General features: G+C 44.7%; 2 protein-coding genes across 2 annotated transcripts in view; one reads left to right on the forward strand and one right to left on the reverse strand.

The window, feature by feature from the left end:
• The window catches only part of PPWD1 (peptidylprolyl isomerase domain and WD repeat containing 1), a 38577-nt gene extending 24930 nt beyond the window's left edge, over positions 1-13647 (reverse strand). The window contains exons 1-5 of the mRNA XM_040340225.1: positions 13325-13647; positions 6982-7084; positions 6791-6891; positions 3726-3846; positions 831-1278 (exon numbers count right to left, since the gene is read on the reverse strand). Coding sequence (XP_040196159.1) covers positions 831-1278; positions 3726-3846; positions 6791-6891; positions 6982-7084; positions 13325-13559 — 1008 coding nt within the window. The 5' untranslated portion in view covers positions 13560-13647. The remainder of the gene's footprint in view (positions 1-830; positions 1279-3725; positions 3847-6790; positions 6892-6981; positions 7085-13324) is intronic.
• Positions 13648-13652: 5 nt separating this feature from the next.
• CENPK (centromere protein K) overlaps positions 13653-20945 on the forward strand; it is a 69310-nt gene continuing 62017 nt past the window's right edge. The window contains exon 1 of the mRNA XM_040340236.1: positions 13653-13735. Within this exon, the coding sequence (XP_040196170.1) occupies positions 13733-13735 (3 nt within the window). The 5' untranslated portion in view covers positions 13653-13732. The remainder of the gene's footprint in view (positions 13736-20945) is intronic.

A 20945-nucleotide genomic window follows, 5' to 3' on the forward strand; every position in this document is an offset into this window, starting at 1 on the left:
TGTAGCCGTTGGCTTTTAACATGGGTCAAGCTAGAACTCCGCTTTAAGGATACCCGCATGGATATGTGCACTCCATTTACGCCAGGCCTCCACCTCAGGAGCTATGGACAGATCCCGTTCCCATGCCACCCGGTAAGATAATCTAGCAGTGGAGTTAACAGCTTGTATAGCATGGAGATGCCCCCCGCAAAGCAGCATTTTGCATGCATCTGTTCGTACTGCAAAGATATGAAAAAGAGATAACATTTGTTGCAAATGGAAGTTCTCCGCGGGGGGAATCCCCATACTTCCTGTGAAAATTGGGTTGCCAAAAATACTGGCATAAGTGCCATCTTCTACAGCTCGTGTCCCACACATGTAATGAGTAGGAGAGTGTAGGACACAGTATAGCTTTACAATGTTTTGGTGGAAGCCAAAGTGCAAGATCTATAGAAACCCAATCTGGTCGATAATGTCAGCTATGAAGTTGGCAAAATTGGGCGAGCTGTGCAGCTACGTAGTATTTTCTAAAGTCAGGCATGCCTAGTCTGCCCCTCTCGAATCCTTAGGAGCGTACATTGTGGCCCAGGCTACCCTGGAACCTTTGGTTCCCCAAATGTAGTGAAAGATTTTTGATGGAAACTGTTGCGTGACCTGGCTAGGCATTCATTTTTTTCTAAATAAACATGTTATACCTACACTGCTCCGTGCAAGGGTTTTACCTTCAGGCATTACAACCACTTTAATTATGCTGGTTATCTATCACCTCAAAAGTGTAATTATCCTTTAAAAGGCAATTGAATCACACAGAAACGAATCATTAATCCAAATAGTAATGTCAGTTTACTTACACTCAAAGACTCATCGAAGACTCTCATTAGTTTCCCAGTTAAAAAACGAAAAATGCGCACTTTTCTGTCAGCTCCAATAGTGGCCATCTTTTTACCATCCGGGGAGAAATTTATTCCAGTCAAACAAGTTTTACACTTGGCAAACTCATACAGGTCAGTGTCCGTTTTGTACTCCCAGTTGATGTTATTGGGGAATTTGTACCCACGAGGAGGTCCAGTCCAATATTCAATCATCCCACTCTTGTCGGATGATACAACCACTTTGTAAACTGGGTTCAGCCGGATTGCGGTTAGAGGTGAGGAGTGCATCTTTTCAAACACATGCATAGGTTTATTATCTCCCCGACCATCATAAATAAAGATCTTCCCTGTGCTTTTTTCAGAACACGCCACTGATGAGATTGCATCTCCGGGACAGTATACCCACTGTGACTGCCCAGGGTGATAGCTGGAACAAACAGGAAAACAAAGTCAGGGAACGTAGCAATGCCCAATCCACCCAAAATCCAAACCCCCCTCCCCGCAATACAAACACATGCAACCCAAGGTTTCAGAGAGAAGAGAAGAGCTCTAGTAGATGGATAAAATAGGTATTTACAGACTTTTTTCCTATACCCCCTAAACTTAAAGCAGAACTTTACCCATACCAACTTGATAAAAAAAAATTCTTCTGCAAGGAACAAACATTCCACATTAAAAAGAGGAAGTAAACTCAGTTTTTTTTCTTCCCTGCAAATGAAAGGCATAATGTGCTAGTTTGCACAGCATACTAGCACATTATGTGACACTTTCCTGCAAACGAAGCCTGTGTCGTCTCTGCTGCAGGCCGTATACATCTTTGCCTGTCTTCCTTCCGGGGCCACGGACTCTGGCTGTGTGACGGTCAGGAAGGTTTACAACCTCTTTAATAATAATGCTACCAAAATTGGTGTGCGCTGTAAATGACCTCCAGCATTGTTCCTGTTTCTTCTTGCTGTAGGCTGCCATTTTGCTGAAGTCCAAAGCCCCTGAACAGCAGTAAATCATAAAGCAAACTAAACCTATCAATTTGAAAATTTAAAAAAACAGTTACAATCCTGAAATCCCGGGATTGCTAACGGTCACATTTGCTTGTGTCCGCACCCAAACTGTCAAACCAACAAACAGCTGGTGTCATAACTGAGCGCATGTGCAGCACCATAGCAGATGCAGATCAAATAGAAGCAGGATTCCTTGGCTGTATAGAATAGGAGGGTTTAATTCTACTTTAAGGGCCCTTTCACACTGGGGCATTTTTCAAGCGCTTTAGCGTTAAAAAAAGCGCCTGTAAAACGCCTGAAAGAAGCTGCATCTGCAATCCCAATGTGAAAGCCTGAGTGCTTTCACACTGAGGCGCTGAGCTGGCAGGGCGTCAAAAAAAGTCCTGCATGCAGCTTCTTTGCAGCGCTTTAGGAGCGGTTAATACACCGCTCCTAAAAAAAGCTTCCTCAATGGGAAGGGGGCTTTAACGCCAAAGCGCCTGAAAAGCGCCTCAGTGTGAAAGGGGTCTTAGCAGCGCTTTACCAGCGTTTTTCGGGCGCTGGCAGTGTGAAAGGCCTCTGAAAGCACTTGGGCTTTCACATTGGGATTGCAGATGAGGCTTCTTTCAGGCGCTTTACAGGCTTTTTTTAAACGCCAAAGCGCCTAAAAAACGCCCGAAAAACGCCCCAGTGTGAAAGGGGTCTAAAAATGAGGAGCAACAGAGCAAGTACAGAGTAGGGTGAGACCGTATATTACTGGATTTTAAACAGTATAGACACTCTTTTTTAAAGGTGCCAGCCTGAAGTAATCTAGCTTAACATTATTTTCGGACTAAAGTTCCACTTTAATGAGCATTTAACCCTTGCAGTGCACAGATTTTTTTCCACAAGTTCAGCTTTAAACAATATTACCAGTTTAACTTTAACCACTTAAGAACCTCCTACTGACTATATACGTCGGCAGAATGGCACGGCTGGGCACAGGCACGTCGCCTTTAAGAGCCCAGCCGTGGGTCGCCGGCGCGCGCACGCACGCAACCAGGCCTGAAGCTCTGTGACTGCGTCCGCGGGACCCGATCGCCGCTGGTGTCCCGTGATCGGTCACAGGAGCTGAAGAACGGGGGGAGGTGTGTGTAAACACACCTTCCCCGTTCTTCTGTGTGGCAGTGACACTGATCGTCTGTCTCCCCTGATATAGAGAACGACGATCAGTAACGTCATGTCTACAGCCACGCCCTCCTACAGTAACAACCACTCCCTTAGGGCACACTTAACCCCTTAGCGCCCCCTAGTGGTTAACCCCTTCACTGCCAGTGTCATTTTCACAGTAATCAGTGCATTTTTTGCTGTGAAAATGACAATGGTCCCAAAAATGTGTCAAAAGTGTCCGCCATAATGTCACAGTCACAAAAAAAAAAAAAATTAATAATAAATAAAAAAAAAAAGAACGTAAATTTTGATTGGGAGCCACGTCGCACGACGGCGCAATTGTCAGTTAAAGCAACGCAGTGCCGAATCGCAAAAACTGGCCAGGTCCTTTACCTGCACAATGGTCGGGTCTTAAGTGGTTAAGACTGGGTTCACACATGCTGTGGCCGTGACTCACAGCAGGGAGTCCAGTGCGTCCCTGTTGACAAATTCAGGTGCGAATCAGGTCTGAATTTTTGCCTGAATCCACACCTGAACAGGAACCAAAGACACACAGGACCCTTTCCAAATGTCGACCGCGGCCACCCCGAAGGTGAGTGAACAGGCTCTATTACGAACCAGGCACACTCTCCTGTCATGCGAATTGGATGTGGGGAGACCTGCATCTAATTTGCATAAGTGTGAACTCAGCCTTATTGTATTTTAACTGTGCAACTGCCAAGATGTAGTCATTCCATATTGTACATACCCAAGCTTCATCATGTTGATCATGTCAAAGTTGACGACATCAAAGACTTTCATTGCTTGATCATCACCCACTGTGCACAGAAGAGCTCCCTCTGAACTGGCTGCAATGCTTTCTACAACACCTGTACCAAGAGAACAATAAAATCAATCCCACTGTCATAAGTGTAACAACATTTTAATGTAACCTAATAAATATTAAGACCTTCAAACTACATGCATGCAAATAGGTCAATGTTACTGTACACATCATTGTATCCAACTACCACAATTGTGCACGTGCTGCATATTCCAAAGACCTAAAAGTAGCAGGTCAAAACAGAAACATGAAAGCAACCATTGATGACTTGTTTTTCATAAAGATGCCAGTTCCATTGTAGATATACTAGCATTTCCTTGACTGTGTGGTGCGTCATTGAGCTTGAGCAAGCATGTGCATATTATGTGCCATATTTTTGCTACATTTTTTACATCACTCCTGTCAAGAGAATAGTTGTGGAAGGTCAGACCAGTGCCATATACTTCACAACCTATCTTTCCTGAGATGCCAGAGAAACAGTCAGAAAAATGCTGGGTGGAGCTTGTTGCACCGACTGATTGTTGAAGCAAACTGCTGCCTTTGGAGATAGACTGTGGCATACGTGTGGGTATATTTATACCCACTTTTTATATTGGTTAAACTTTGTAAACTTGTTTTTATATAATAAATGCTACATTATGAGGCTACCTCCCTCTTATGTTCGTGTGATGAGCATCGAGTATTGGGACGCCAACAATTGTGAAACTTCCCCCTGTGATTAGGAGTGGCTTGGTGACAGTACAGGCAGAAGAAACCAATCTTGCAATTATTCAGGTGAGTGTTTGGCTCTTGGAATCACAATAGTGATTATACAGGTTCAGTATTTAAGTGTGCACTTTACTTATTTCGGTGATGGGATTCATACTGTGAAGATCTCACACGATGGACTTTCTTCATGTCTAAATTATTCAGTTGTGATCACAATCTCCTTGGTGGTTTTGAACAAACAAGACATGGAACATTTTTGTCTGTCTATATACTTTTTTTCTGGTACAAGCTATAAAATGTTTACCGTATGTAAACAGAACTTTAAATTTTCGCTCAGTAATCGTACGGAAATAATTGAATAGAGAAAAGCATGCATGATCAGAAGAAAAGAACGACCCGGAAGAAGGTGGTGACATAGAAATCATAGACAAGAAAGAAAGTTTGTTTTTGTTCAAGAATTTTCGTACAAGTTAATAACATCGTTTGTTACATCATGATACGCACCTTTGTGGAAAATTGGATGACCACTCAAATATATTTGTATTGCAAAACCTGATTGTAACAGTTGGGGGGGGGGGGGGGGGAGAGATTTACTAAAGCAGGTGCACACAAATCTTATGCAGCTATGCATAGTAAGCAATCAGCTTCTAGGTTTCAGGCCGGGTTCACACTGCTCCAACGGAAGTGGGATGACTTCCGTTCCGACTTTGCCCTACGACTTCAATAGACGAAATCAAACTTTGATCTGACCATACCAGGCCCTTTGAGTCTGGTATTAATAACTTGAGTGGGGAACCCCATGCCAAAATGAAAAAATAAAATAAAAAACACACAAGAAAAACAAAATGGCGTGGGGTCCCCCCCCAAAATCCATTATCAGACCCTTATCCGAGCATGCAGCCCAGCAAGTGAGGAAAGGACCATACCAGGCCACATGCCCTCAACATAGGGGGGTGGGTGCTTTGGCCCAATGTCGATATCGCTCACTCGCCCCCCTCTCCTTCCTGACCTGCCGCGCTGCATGCTCGGTAAAGGGTCTGGTATGGATTTGGGGGGGCCCACACCGGTATTTTATTTTGGCGTGTTTTGTTTTCATAATTTTTAAATTGTCTGCTTTTTGAACCGGGCCTCATTCTCAAAGTTTAATTGAACCTGAAGTTAGAAGATAATTGGCTACTATGCATAGCAGCCCCAGATTCTTTGTGCACCCGTTTTAGTAAATCTCCCCAATGGGGTCTTCTTTCAATCACAGGACTTTATTTTTTTTTGTTTTGAAGGCAAATACATGTTTGTTAGTTTATTCTGTGGCGTGGCACGTCCCCCTCCCCCACTTTAATATTTAGGTCTATTTCTCATGCTGTAATGATAGAGGGAATAAAAGTCCAGAGGGCAGCCCTTCGTATAGGTTAACCAATGAGAGGCGCTCAAATAGTAGGTATATCAGAAAACTATTGAAGAAAGGCAACGTCTTAATTGAATTGTTTGTCATAACAGACGGAGGTGGTGAGATCATGGATTAAATATCAGCTATAGTTTTCCAACCACCATCTTCCCTAAAATCTTAAACTCTAAAACTTCCTTACTTCTATAAATTTACAAAATATAGGGTCATATAATCTGGATTTCCAATCACCAGTATCATGATGACAAGGAATTTATCACTCTGGGACTATACCTAAGAGCACTTTTATAATTGGTGGCCAGAATAGGAGGATCTTTTACCTGGGCAGGGCATTCTTTAAGAAGCCATCTCTTACGAAGTGCCCTATGAGGTATAGGGGACATATGCTGTTCCAAAGAACTCTTTGACTGATTGTGGTTACATCAATCCAAGATTTGGACACAACAAAATACTCAAACCTTTATGACTGAAAGAGTCAAGTCTTTACTTCTACCCTCCTCAGAACCTGTTTGCCACAGACATTCCAAAACACATAAGGGAAATGCATGGCAAGATTCATTCATTTAATATGAAATAGAGTATATATATTTTTTAGAGGAGACCCTAGAGAATAAAATGGCGGTCGTTGCAATATTTTATGTCACACTGTATTTGCGCAGTGGTCTTTCAGATGGTGTATTCACCGCTCCTAAAGCGATGCAAAGAAGCTGCTTGCAGGACCATTTTTTGAAGCCCTGCCAGTGCAGCGCCTCAGTGTGAAAGCACTCGGGCTTTCACATTGGGATTGCAGAGGAGGCTTCTTTCAGGCGCTTTTTTTAATGCTAAAGTGCATGAAAAACACCCCAGTGTGACAGGTGTCTAAGTAATAAAATTGCATTACCTAAATGACTCCGAAAATGTTTCACAAACTCAATTCCTTCTTCCAATTTTTTCCAGAACTTCACATGTCCATCATGGCTTGCAGTTATGATGAATTCTGTCCTGTTTCAAAGAAAATTATAATCCATATTGATTTCTTATTCTTTGAAGCCATTTAGTCCAAACAGTTACTCAAAGAGAAGGCTCACTTACTTGGTGCAAACAATGTGTGTGATAACATCCCGATGCATGTAGCTGCGTTCATACATTGAAGCACTTGGCAGGTTGTCCAAGTAAACATGTTCAAACTCTAGAACTGAAGAGAATTTACATAAAATTAGCTATAACTACCTGTAAAGGGGAAAAAAAAAAAAACAAAAAAAAAAAAAAAACACACAACTTTGCTATACAAAACATCTGTGAAATTTGCTATATCCACTAAAGTCCTCTCCTCCTCAGCCCACGCATGCTGCTGACATGACTTGAAACAATCCGACAGTCGAACTCGTGCTCTGCCACTCATCTCAGTTAATTCAACCATGATTTATAGTAAAAGCTGCTCCCCCAACGTTTTCTAAAAAATTCATACTGGGCTAAAAAAATGCCAGTTCCTTTAGCAGAGAAAAACAAATTGCATTTTTTGTACATGCGTTTTAGAAGCACGCAATACTTTTTTTGCCATAAAATTCCACTCAAAAATGCAAAACCAGTTTTTTTTTTTTTCTACCTCTAGACGCAGAGCTCAAAATATTCCTCTAAATGTCCTAATGTGCCTGGAAATAAAGTATAATATTGAGCTGCTTCAGGCAAAACACAAAATTCCTGTAGAAGCAACGTTTTTTAAGCCCAGTGTGCATGGACCCTAAAGTCAATGGATGTCCGCTGGCAGCCGATCGTCGGGCAGAGGCACAGAACAGTGCTCTGCCTGTGTAAATAATGGAGATCTCTGTTCTGACAAAAGGTGTGGGGGAGGGGGGAATGAAGCGATGGATTTTGAGTCCCTCCAAAGGAAATAAAATCTATCACATCTCTTAGTAAAAGCATCCCGTCCCCCCTCCCTGTCCTCATCCAATCTGCCCCCCCCCCCATCCTCTTCAGTCCACTTCCCCTTCGTGCGCTCTACGGTCTCTGTTTAGACCCCTGACATCTCACCAAAGCCCCCTTACCCCAAGTTTGAATAAAAAATAAATAATACACTGACTGTCCACTCTCCCAACCCCCCCTCCAAAAAAAAGCGTTGTACATTTTTTTTAATAAGCTACCGACTGTGCTGCAGATTAGTGCCACTGTCTCATGACATGAAAAAGCATTGGTATCGGCGAGTACTTGAAAGAAAGTATCGGTACCTGTACGCGGTCTTAGGGTGCTTTCACACTGAAAGCGCCCGGGCATCGGCGGTAAAATGATGCTATTTTTAGCTGCGCTTTACCGTCAATTTGAGGCTCTTTTTTGCCACTAGCGGGGCACTTTAAAAAAAGGGTTCAGCGGTACTGCCCATTGATTTTCAATAGGCTCTGCCCATTGAAATCAGTCTCCTTTCACACCGGAGGCGTTTTAGCATTAAAAATAGCGTCTGCAAAGCGCCCTGAAAAAGCCTCTCTATTCACTTCAGTGTGAAAGCCAGAGGGCTTTCACACTGGAGTGGTGTGCTGGCAGGGCGCCAGAAGAAGTCCTGCCAGAAGCTTATTTCCAGTGGTGAATACACTGCTCCTAAAGCACCCCTCTGCCGAACCTCTGGCAAAGCGCCACTTTGCACCCCTTTTTGGCTGCTAGCGGGGGTAAAAAGCACTCGGTTAGCGGCCGCAAAAATAAAGGTAAAGCGCTGCTAAAAAATAGCGGCATTTTACCGCCAATGGAATAGCACCAGAAGAAAAGCTGTTTGTGGGGGGAAAAAATGACATACATTTTATTTGGGTAAAGCATTGCATGACCGCGCAATTGTCAGTTAAAGTAACTTAGTGTCCTGTAGCAAAACAATGGCCTAGTCATGAAGGGGGTAAATCTTCCGGAGGTAAAATGGTTAAAGAGACATTTATTCCAGATTGCATACAGCTGTGTCAGGCTAACTGGCCACCATCAGTGCAGTGTATGGAAACCATGGCTTCTATGGAGTAGGGCTTAGGACAAAATGGGGTCTATTTGCTAAAGAGTGCAAAATCAGTCACACTTCTGCATAGAAACCAATCGGCTTCCAGGTTTTATTGTCAAAGCTTAACTGAACAAGCAGACTTTAGAAGCCGATTGGTGTGACTAATTTTTCACTCTCAAGCTTTAGTAAATAAACCCCAATGAGACGACAAAATAAACATACTGTATATGGTTATACTGTCTCTAAAAAGAAAAACAGATACAGCGTTTCAACCTGCAGCTGACAGTAAAGCTGGCCATACAAACATAGCATTTCAGCCAAAATTGGTCGTTTGCAGAAAGATCGTTCGACATTCGTGCCATTAGTGGAGTCCACTTTTTTTTTTAACAGATAAATGTGGACTCAACTTTACCGTCAATTGCGACAGTAAGCCCAGCTACTGTTGATGAATCTGAAGCAAAAACTTTCACCATTTCAACCAAAGATCCTATTCTTATATTGTGCATGTCCTTGCAATATAGGTAAACCAGAATTATACACGTTATTACCAAAAGTATTGGGACACCTGCCTTTACACGCACATGAATTTTAACACCATCCCAGTCTAAGGCTGGGTTCACACTACTTTCATCCTACTTTGCTCTGTGTTCAATGTTTCCCTATGAGAGCGTCTTGTAGCGTCCTACACAAGTCGGTCCGACTTTGAAAATGCTCCCTGTACTACTTTTGGTCCTACATTGATCCTACTTCAGGCCCATTGAATATCATTGAAGTCGGACCAAAGTAGTATCCTGTTCATGAAAGTAGGATGGATGTAGGACCAATGTAGCAGAGCAAAGTAGGATGAAAGTAGTGTAGTAGTGTGAACCCAGCCTTAGTCCAACTCAATATTGAGTTAGTCCACCCTTTGCCGCAATAACACTTCAACTCTTTTAGGAAGGCTGTCCACAAGGTTTAGGAGTTTGTCTACGAGAATGTTTGAAGCGCATTTGTGAGGTCAGGCACTGATGTTGGACGAGAAGACCTGGCTCACAGTCTCCGCACCAGTTCATCCCAAAGATGTTCTATTGGGTTGAGGTCAGGACTCTGTGCAGGCCAGTCAAGTTCCTCCTCCCCAAACTCGATCATCCATGTCTTTAAGGAACTTGTTTTGTGTACGTGTAAAGGCAGACGTCCCAATACTTTTGGTAATATAGTGTATATGTTGTTATTGACTGATCGTTTTCAATCATGGAAACGGTTTGATTCTATCAGCTTGTGAACAAGTTGCTACTGAGCAATGAACAGTCACACGAGAAACAGCTGAAATTCTATACGTTTATGGCCAGCTTAAGCCTAGGTTCACACTGCTGCGAATTCAAAATCGCGGTAAAATGCGATTTTACCGCGATTTCGCGGCTGCGATTTTGCCTCGATTTCGGCCGCAATTTAATGTAAATCGCAAAAAGTAGTACAGGAACTACTTTTTGAAATCGCAGATGCGGCGTCGCACTGATTAGGACAGTGCCATTGCCGACAATTGCCGCCGATTTGAGATGCGATTTGACATGTCAAATCGTACCCAGTGTGAACCAGGGCTAAGACATCTTTCACAGGGGAGAGTTTGGTCCGCCCGTCAGCTTTTCAGATAGACCTGAACGGAGGGTCTATGGAGTCCTATGGACAGGCAGATGTAAACAAATGTGTGTCATTCAGGTCTGGAAAAATAAACAGAAAAAGACTGCCTGGCTGCAGCCCCACATATACCAGGGGTGCGTATACATGCAGATTCAGGGTGGGGAATGTCTCTTCCACTTAGACAGCTTCCCAGTGGGACAGATCAGGCAGGTTTGGACTAGGGTCCAAACCCGCCTGAGCTCATCACCAGTCATAAAAAATGTAAAAAAATCCCCCACTTTAAAGTGGTCACCAGAAGAGGAATAGGGGGGAAAATCTTCGAATAAAGTCACTAGTTCTGGGATTCCCTCATTTTGGAGGAATTTCTTCTCACTTCCTGTTGTGGCTGTGGGACAGGAATTTAAGGAAAATCTCCCCGATGGGACACACATGGCAAAAATATTCTGACAGGAGTTTTAACACTCCCTTACTTTATCCACAATGTAGAAGAACAAGTCCTTCCTTTAGTTCTACTTTAACCACTTGCCTACTGGGCATTTGTACCCCCTTCCTGCCCAGGTCAATTTTACAGCGCTTACAATGTTAAAGCGGTGGTTCACCCTCAATGACAACATTCTAGCATTAAATTGAGCATAGTAGCGCGAGCTACAGTATGTCTTTATTTTTTTAGCCCCGTACTCACTGTTTAATCCTATAGTGAAGATTCAGACTCCCCGCGGGGAATGGGCGTTCCTATCCAGAGGGAAGATGATTGACGGCCGGCTATGGCACGTCACGCTCCCCAAAGATAGCCGGAGTAGGTCTCAGCTCTTCACGGCGCTATACAGCGCCTGCGCACAGACTATGCGCAGGCGCCGTGAATAGCCAAAACCTATTTCGGCTATTTCCGGAGAAGCGTGATGCGCCAGAGCCGGCCGTCAATCATCTTCCCTCTGGATAGGAACGCCCATTCCCCGCGGGGAGTCGGAATCTTCACTATAGGATTAAACAGTGAGTATGAGGCAAAATAAATAAATAAAGGCATACTGTAGCTCGCGCTACTATGCTTAATTTAATGCTAGAAAAAAAAAAAAATTATAGGGTGAACCCCCTCTTTAATGAGAATTGCGCTGTCATGCTACACTGTACACATGACATTTTTATCATTTTGTTCACACAAATAGAGCTTTCTTTTGGTGGTATTTAATCACCACTGGGTTTTGAATTTTTTTGCTAAATAAACAAGAAGAGACCGAAGGTTTTTAAAACCCCTTTTTCATAGTTGTTATAAAACAGGTAATTTGTATCCCTCACTGATGAGGCTGCATTGATAGGCAGCACTGTTGGGACTGCATTGATAATCAGGACACCGATAATGTAGTGTAGATGTCCCTCTAACTCACACTGTCAGCATGAGGAAAGCAATGCAGATAACCGGCTTGTGTTTACATCATGATCAGCTGTGATTGGACATCTGATCACGTGGTAAACGGCCACTGCGATTGGCCCATTACCCTGATCTGTGATCAGCTGTGTCCTTAGGATCACGACAATACATCATAGGACGCCCTCCCAGAACTGGGCAGCTGCGCTGTAACTGTCATTTAAAGAGGAAGTAAACCCTCTTTAAAAAAAAAAAAAAAAAAAAAATCAGAAAAAAAACCCTGCAAGAAAAAGGCACAATGAGCTACTATGCATAGCATACTAGCTCATTATGTATTACTTTCCTGAGATCGAAGCCCCTGCAGCGGTGCTCGTTCCTCTCCTCCATCCCTCCCCGAAAGTCTTCCTCGTATCGCGGGTCCAGCACTGTGACTGGCCGGAGCCGCGATGACGTTACTCCCTCGCATGCGCTGCCACTAACGGCATGATCACCGTTAGTAACGGCACGCTCAGTGCACCGTTGTCTACGGCGCATGTCTTTTGGAAATATCTTCTAAACCGTGTAGGTTTAGGAGATATTTCTTGCACCTACAGGTAAGCCTTAATCTAGGCTTACCTGTAGGTCCAAGTGGCCTGTAAGGGTTTACAACCACTTTAATAAACACCTGTCCCGCGGTCAAGCGATGCAGGTGCAAGAAGCCTCGCTTCTCTCCCCCACGCTGGCATTGTAACTGTGGGCATCCGACTGTGGCTTCTTCACAGCTAGGCGCTCACTATGAATGCAGGAGCCGCACTGCACGCCGTGAATGGCCGGGCAATCTTCTGGGATCTGTGACGTGTCCCAAAACATTGCAGGGAGAGAGGTGAACTTCCTTCCGGCACCGCAGTGTGGGAGCTGGGTGTCTGTCAAAACTGGGAACCCGCTCCCGCCCAAAAAAAAATTACATGCCAAATGTGGTGCGTCAGGGGGTCACCAGCACTTAAAGCGGAAGTTCCATTTTGGGCTGGCACTCCGCTTTAATGCCATAATGTACAGGGTGCACCGGACACACTAGCACATTATGGCAGACTTACCTATAAAATGAAGGCCTCCAGCAGCGTGCTGTCACCTCTTCAATCTTCACCGGTCTTCCTTCCAGGTTTGCATGCATTTCAATGACCGGGACATGACGACGTCACTCCCACGCATGCGAGTCATGATCTGCAATCCGTGCAACACTCTGAGAGTCCTGAACGCAGAGCGTCACTGCGCACGTGTCGGTGATGTCATTGGCTATTGCCGATGTGAAGATCCCCTAAATGGCGCACATTTAGGAGCTTTGTACATACAGGAAAGACTTGGTGTAACCTGTCCTGGAGGCACAAGTGTAAAGTGGTCGTTTACTGAAAGAAACTCAGCTATAATGACAATGTTGAACCCTTTACCCCACAGCCTGTCTAGCCCCTTGTATTGCTGGGCCTTGTAGTGCCAGGCAGCCCCTCGTGTACCTTTCCTCTTCTTGCTCTGGGACGCCTCTGTTGGAAGCGGTCCTACCCATCCCCCTTCCTCCTCCTCCGCTTCTTCCTCTTCCTTGTCTCGCTTCTGCGGCTCTTCCCGCTTCGCCCTCTTCTCTCTCTTCTCATCCTCACTGCTAGGACTGGAGGGGGACGAGGCAGAACTGCTACTGCTGCTACTACTACTGCTGCTGCGACTTCTCCTCGACCGCCGCTTTCTTTCCGACATGTTGCTTGGTTGACGTCACTAGGCTGAGACCGGGCCGCTGCTGATGACGCCACGACCAATCAGAGGCAACCGCGCGCTACTCCGTTCTATGGCTGCAACGGGAGGGAGCTTCACGTCATCTTGCCGAGTGCGGGGATCGCCGAGGAGCTGGGAGCCGAGCAACTGTAGTTACCATGGTAACGGCCTGCTAATGTGCCAGGGGGGAGGAGTTACCCATAGCAACCTCTCAGGCAGGGCTTTGTTTTCCTGACCTGGGTCGCTTGTTATGTCTGTTTGTGGAATGTACACGGCATGATACTGACCTCCGGGATCGGGGAATGAAGCACAATATATACACCCTCCAAGAAATCATTACTTTTAGAATGGAGTGATGAAGGATTAAAGTAGAACTAAAGGCAAAAGCTTATTGTTTCCATTTTGGATAGAGTCAGGGCCGGTGCTATCACTAGGCAAACTAGGCAGCCTCCTAGGGCGCCCTGCTGCCTAGGGTGCCCAGCCACTGGTGTTCTTACTCTCTTCTCTCTGCAGCAAGCAATTAAGTCTTAACGTCAGCTGGCAGCCGCCGCTTTGAGGACTGTACCTGTGTGCCAACTCCTGAATGAATGGAAGCAAGCAAACATTCATTGATGAGCACTGGTAGGCTGCATTTGATGGGCGCTGGTGAAACTACATTTGATGGGCGCTGGTGAAGCTTAATTTGATGGGAGCTGGTGAGGCTGCATTTGATGGGTGCTGGTAAAGCTGCATTTGATGGGCACTGGTGAAACTACTTTTGATGGGCACTGTTAAGGCTACATTGATGGGTACTGGTAGGTTGCATTTGATGGACGCTGGTGAGGCTGCATTGGATGGATGTTGGTAAGCTGCATTTGATGGGCACTGGTGAGGCTGCATTTGATGGGCACTGGTGAGGCTGCATTGATGGGCATTGGTATGGCTGCATTGATGGGTGCTGGTGAGGCTGCATTGATGGGCGCTGGTAGGTTGCATTTCATGGGCTCTGGTGAGGCTGCATTGATGGGTGCTGGTGAGGCTGCATTTCATGGGCGCTGGTAGGCTGCATTTCATGGGTGCTGGCAGGCTGCATTTCATGGGCTCTGGTGAGGCTGCATTGATGGGTGCTGGTGAGGCTGCATTGATGGGTGCTGGTGAGGCTGCATTTCATGGTCGTTGGTGAGGCTGCATTTCATGGGCGCTGGCGGGCTGCATTTCATAGGCGTTTCATTAAAAAGTTGGGCTTTACATAGGCAGGGAAAAGGGGGGTGTAGCCAAGGGGGACGGCAAAATTAAGTTTCGCCTAGGGTGTCAAAAATCCTTGCACCAGCCCTGGATAGAGTAATGGAGGGTTAGAACCTGTCAGATGTTTGTTGCACTCTGTGTTCCTATTGGGGAGATTTCCTCTCACTTCCTGTCCCTTAGCCAAACAGGAAGTGAGAGGAAACCCCTTCATGCTAAAGCTGCACGATTAATCGTTATGAATCAAAATTGCGATCTTTTCCCCTTCCAGATCTTCAAAACAACATGTCACAATCTTTCTAACAAGTGCAGAGATTTCTCACAGCTGAAAAAAAACGAAATCCAGGCAGCCTGAAAAGTTTTATTACAACACAATAAGTAGAAACAAAGTATCTCTTCGTTCTTTTATCAAAGGAAAGAACTCTGTAGAATTCAGGGGTGTCAAACTGGCAGCCCTCCAGCTGTTGCAAAACTACAAGTCCCACGAGGCATTGCAAGGCTAACAGTTACAAGCATGACTCCCACAGGCAGAGGCATGATGGGACTTGTAGTTTCGGAACAGCTGGAGGGCCGCCAGTTTGACACCCCTGCGTAGATGAAGGAAGTTTAACCATTTAAAGACCAAACCTTTTCTGACATTTGTTGCTTACAAGTAAAAATCATTATTTTCTGCTAGAAATTACTTGGAACACCCAAACATGATAGATATATTTTTTAGCAGAGACCCTAGAGAATAAAATGGTGGCTGTTGCAATATTTTATGTTGCGCAGTGGTTTTTCAAACGCAATTTTTTAAAAAAAAATACGCTTTAATGAATAAAATAAAAACTAAACAGTAAAGTTAGCCGAATTTTTTTTGTACAATGTGAAAGATGATGTTACACCGCGAGAATCGTGATCTTTATTCTAAGCGAAAAAACGATGATTCTCATTTTAGCCAGAATCGTACAGCTCTACTTCATGCCTCAGCCTTTTTCTGACACTTGCTGCTTACAAGTTAAAATCAGTATTCTATTACTAGAAAATTACTTAGGATCCCCAAAAATTATATTATTTTGGCAGAGACCCTGGAGCAGGGTTCGACGAAATCCAGGCGCCAGGTCGCAATTGCGACTCGAATAAGCGACCTGGCGCTTGGGGAAGGATGCATAGACCTGCAGAAGGCTGCAAAGCCACAGCCTCAATTACCGGCCGGCACGGCGGGGGAGATGGGGGCGCGTGGAGACACAGGATACCTCATCCAGTGTCTCCGTGCTCCACCGTCGCTCGATCGTGTCAGGCTGCGCTGGGCGGTAATTGAGGTTGCGGCTTTGCTGCCTTCTGCAGGCCTATGCTTCCTTCTGTGATCTGGGTCCATCTTGTGGTGGCCGTTGGCATGACAAGACAACCAGCAATGCTAATGAAGCGTCCCCTGTCTGTTTTCACTGCAATCTCCTTCCCTATAAATTAGAACCCCCAAACATTATAAATATTTTTTATTCTAACACCCTAGAGCAGGGATATGCAATTAGCGGACCTCCAGCTGTTGCAGAACTACAAGTCCCATGAGGCATAGCAAGACTCTGACAGCCAAAAGCATGACACCCAGAGGCAGAGTCATGATGGGACTTGTAGTTTTGCAACAGCTGGAGGTCTGCTAATTGCATATCCCTGCCCTAGAGAATAAAATGGCGGTCGTTGCAATACTTTCTGTCACATCGTATTTGCGCAGCGGTCTTACAAGCGCACTTTTTTGGTAAAAAAATACACTTTTTTTTAATAAAAAAATAAGACAACAGTAAAGTTTGCCCAATTTTTTTTTATATTGTGAAAGATAATGTTACGCCGAGTAAATTGATACCCAACATATCACGCTTCAAAATTGCGTCCACTCGTGGAATGGCAACACATTTTTACCCTTTAAAATCTCCATAGGCGACATTTAAAAAATTCTACAGGTTGCATGTTTTGAGTAACGGAGGAGATCTATGGCTCAAATTATTGCTCTCGCTCTACCAATCGCGGCGATACCTCACATGTGTGGTTTGAACACCGCTTTCATATGCGGGCGCTACTCACGTATGCGTTCGATTCTGCGCGCGAGCTCGGCGGGACGGGGTGCGTTTTCTGGCTCCAAACTTTTTAAGCTGGCTCCTAGATTCCAAGAAAATTTGTCAAACCCTGCCCTAGAGAATAAAATGGCGATCATTGCAATATTTTATGTCATACTGTATTTGCGCAACAGTCTTTGAAATGCAATTACTTTTGGAAAAAAGCCACTTTCATGTTTTTTTATTTTTTTATAAATGAAAGCAGTAAAGTTAGTCTAATTTTTTGGTATAATGTAAAAGATGATGTTACGCCAAATAAATAAATACTGAACATAGTAGAATGATGACAAACTACAGTACTTAACCACTTAAGCCCCGGACCATTTTGCTGGTCAAAGACCAGGCCACTTTTTGCAATATGGCACTGCGTTGATTTAACTGACAATTGCGCGGTCCTGCGACGTGGCTCACAAACAAAATTGACGACCTTTTATTCCCCACAAATAGAGCTTTTTTTTGGTGGTATTTGATCACCTCTACGGTTTTTATTTTTTGCGCTATAAACAAAAATACAGCGACACTTTGAACAAAATTCAATATTTTTTACTTTTTGCTATAATAAATATCCCCCAAAAATATATAACATTTTTTATTAATATTTTTTTTTTTTACTAGTAATGGCGGCGATCAGCGATTTTTTTTTTATTGTGACTGCGACTTTATGGGGGACACACGGACACTTTTGACACATTTTTGGGACCATTGTCATTTTTACAGCGAGCGGTGCTATAAAAATGCACTGATTACTGTAAAAATTACACTGGCAGTGAAGGGGTTAACCACTAGGTGGCGCTGCAGGGGTTAAGTCAGTACTAGGGAGTGATTCTTACTGTTAGGGGGCGTGGCTACACGTGACACGTCACTGATGACCTTTCCCGATCACGGGGAACAGCCGTCGGTGACGGTGTCCCTAGGCAGAATAGGGGGATGCCTTGTTTACAAAGGCATCCCCCTGTTCTGCCTTTGTTGACCGCAATCCTGGACCGCCCGGGAACATCAAGTTCCCGGGACTCGCAAGCACGCTCACAAGGCACGCGGCAGGCGCGTGTGCGCCTGCTGGGTGGCAAATTTAAAGGGACGCACAGGTACGCCAATGTACCTGCCTGTGCCATTGTGTCAACGTACATCTGCGTGCGGCGGTCGGCAAGTGGTTAAAAAATCTCCATAGTCGGCGCTTTAAAAATTTCTACAGATTACCAGTTTTGAGTTACAGAGGAGGTACTAGAATTATTGCTCTCACTCTGATGATCGCGGCGATACCTCACATGTGTGGTTTGCGCACCATTTACATTTGCGGGCACAACTTACGTATGCGTTCGCTTTTGCACGTGAGCATGGAGGGACGGGGCGCTTTACTCTTTTTTTTTTTTTCTTTTTTTTTCAACTGTCCCTTTATTAAATTTTTTTTGATCATTTTTATTTCTGTCACCAGGAATGTAAACATCCCTTGTGACAGTAATAGGCAGTGACAGGTTCTCTTTATTAAGGAATCTGAGATATATAAGATCCCAAAACCCTCCTTTGCACTTAAAGTGGAGTTCCAAAAAAAAATCTTAAAATAAATTAGATATATATATTTTTTTTAATACTCACCTGAAAGAGCAGTCGCTATGCGGAAGATCCGCGGTGGATCTTCTGGCTTGTCCTACGTCGCAGTGTCTTCTGGGAAATGTGTGTATCCCAGGAGGCAGCCACCCATTCACAAAGCGCCATGCGAGTCGCACATGCGCAGTAGGAAACGGGCAGTGAAGCCGTAAGGCTTCACTGCCTGTTTCCCTTAGTAAGGATGTAAGGCATCCCTAAGTAAGGATGCAGGCGACAAGACCGAGCGATGGCCGTCGGGGGACCGACATCGCGGGCGAATAGGACAGGTAAGTGTCCTTATTAAAAGTCAGCAGCTACAGTGTTAGTAGCTGCTGACTTAAAAAAAAAAAAATCGCGGGTGGAATCCCGCTTTAAAAGCATTCAAAACGCCAAGTTTGACCGTTTTGAATGCTGTCATTTTAAAATTTGGCGCCTTTTACATCTTCTGTAAACTGGAAGTGATGTCATGACATCACTTCCGGGTTACTAGATCCGAGACCCGATCAAAGCCGATTGCAGCACTGGTCGGGTCTCCGGGCGGACGTGCTGGCTGGTTGCTTAGGCCTCCCAACGGGACGGAAGGGATTTAAATCAAAGCCACCCTGATGGCAAGAGCTCATTGGTCACCACCTCTTCTAGGAGACCTTACCAGAAGAAGCAGCCTCAGTTATGCTTCTCATTGGTAAGCACGGCCATGTGGCTGCACTGACCAATGAGCACTTGCCATTGCAAGCATTATGATGGTTACTTACTTTGGGGGTGTGAGATGTACGGTGTAGGGACCGCCATGCCATATTTTGTGGAAAAGTAGACCTATCCTTTAAGTGCGCTGGTGCAACGTTGTGCTCTTTTCTGAAAGGCACCCCGACACAGCTGTGGTTGGATGTGTGTTGCAGTGCAATGCGTGGTGACGCAGTTATGTGCAATGCCAGAAAAGTTATTTTATGCACTGGTTTCTGACAGTACAAGGCATGTTATTGCACTGCAATGCAGATCCGTCGCCAGGTGCATTGTGCTGCTACTCAGAATACATGCCACCTCAACGTACTTATTGCACAAATCCACGTGCAAAAACTTTTAACCACTTCCCTACCGCAGGATGTCGTATGACGTCCTGTACTTTAGGGGGGATATCTGAATGATGCCTGCAGCTACTGGCATCATTCAGACATCCTTCTTTTCAGGCGGCAATTCTGCGCACCATAAGAACGATCATGGCTGCTTGATCGTTCTTATAGGCGGCGGGACGCCCCCCCCCTCCCGTCACCATTCGGAGAACTAATCGGCTGCCGCCGGATGAGGAGGATAGAGATGTCCTATCTCTATGACCGTCGGAGGCCCGGACGCAACGTTATGACATCACGCCCGGGTACCCGGAAGTAAACAAAGCTGCAATCGCGGCTGAAAGCATGAGATCAGTGATTTTTTTTTTTTTCATGATCTCATGCTTTCCAGCCTGGAGGGGAGATGTGGGGGTCTTATTGACCCCGCATCTCTCCATAAAGAGGACCTGTCACACACATTCCTATTACAAGGGATGTTTACATTCCTTGTAATAGGAATAAAAGTCATCCAAAAAATAAAAAAGTAAAAAAAAGTGTAAAAATATAAGAAAAAAATTAAAATTTAAAACGCCCCTGTACCCAGTAGCTCACGCTTGGAAGCTAACGCGCACGTAAGTCCCGCCCACATATATAAACGCTGTTCAAACCATGAATGTGAGGTATCGTCGCGTGCGTTAGATTGAGAGCAATAATTCCAGCACTAGACCTCCACTTTAACTCTAAACTGGTAATTTGTAAAAACATTTAAAGCTTTGCCTATGGAGATTTTTAAGTACCGAAGTTTGGCGCCATTCCATGAGTGCGCTCAATTTTAAAGCGTGACATGTTGGGTATCTATTTACTCTGCGTAACATAATGTTTGGGGGTTCTGAGTAATTTTCTAGCAAAATAATTATGATTTTTACATGAAGGAGAGAAGTGCCAGAATAGGCCTGGTATGGAAGTGGTTAAACAAAGAATGGAATAAGTACTTCGAGCCACCTTTCTCAAGCCATTTAAAGGAGAAGTAGGGCCAAAGTGCTTAGTTCTGCAATCCTGTGACAGCGGGCTAAAGCTGTCGGATGACGTCATTGAGTCGGCCTAGGCAATGGAGAGATGCTGACTTTTTTTTTTAAATCAAATAGACGTTTATTTAGAGAACAACAGGTATGCATAAGAAACACTTCACACAGCACAGCACATAAAGTTGTGGCAAAGGAATAGCAATTACAACGAAAACATGAAATAGCTAATAAAGCATAGTAAAATTATACACCTGAGATGCCGACTTTAAAGTCGGGATCCATCCAGATTCCTGATCGGCAGCCGGCTCAGCCCAGTTGAGCCATGTTTTTTTTTACCATCCCCCAACCCCTCACCTTGATCCCCCCGCTCTGTCTGTCAGAGGGCAAAGCTTGTGTAACCAAGCCCTT

This window comes from Rana temporaria, chromosome 1, assembly GCF_905171775.1.
Source record: "Rana temporaria chromosome 1, aRanTem1.1, whole genome shotgun sequence".
Classification (NCBI taxonomy): Eukaryota; Metazoa; Chordata; class Amphibia; order Anura; family Ranidae; genus Rana; species Rana temporaria.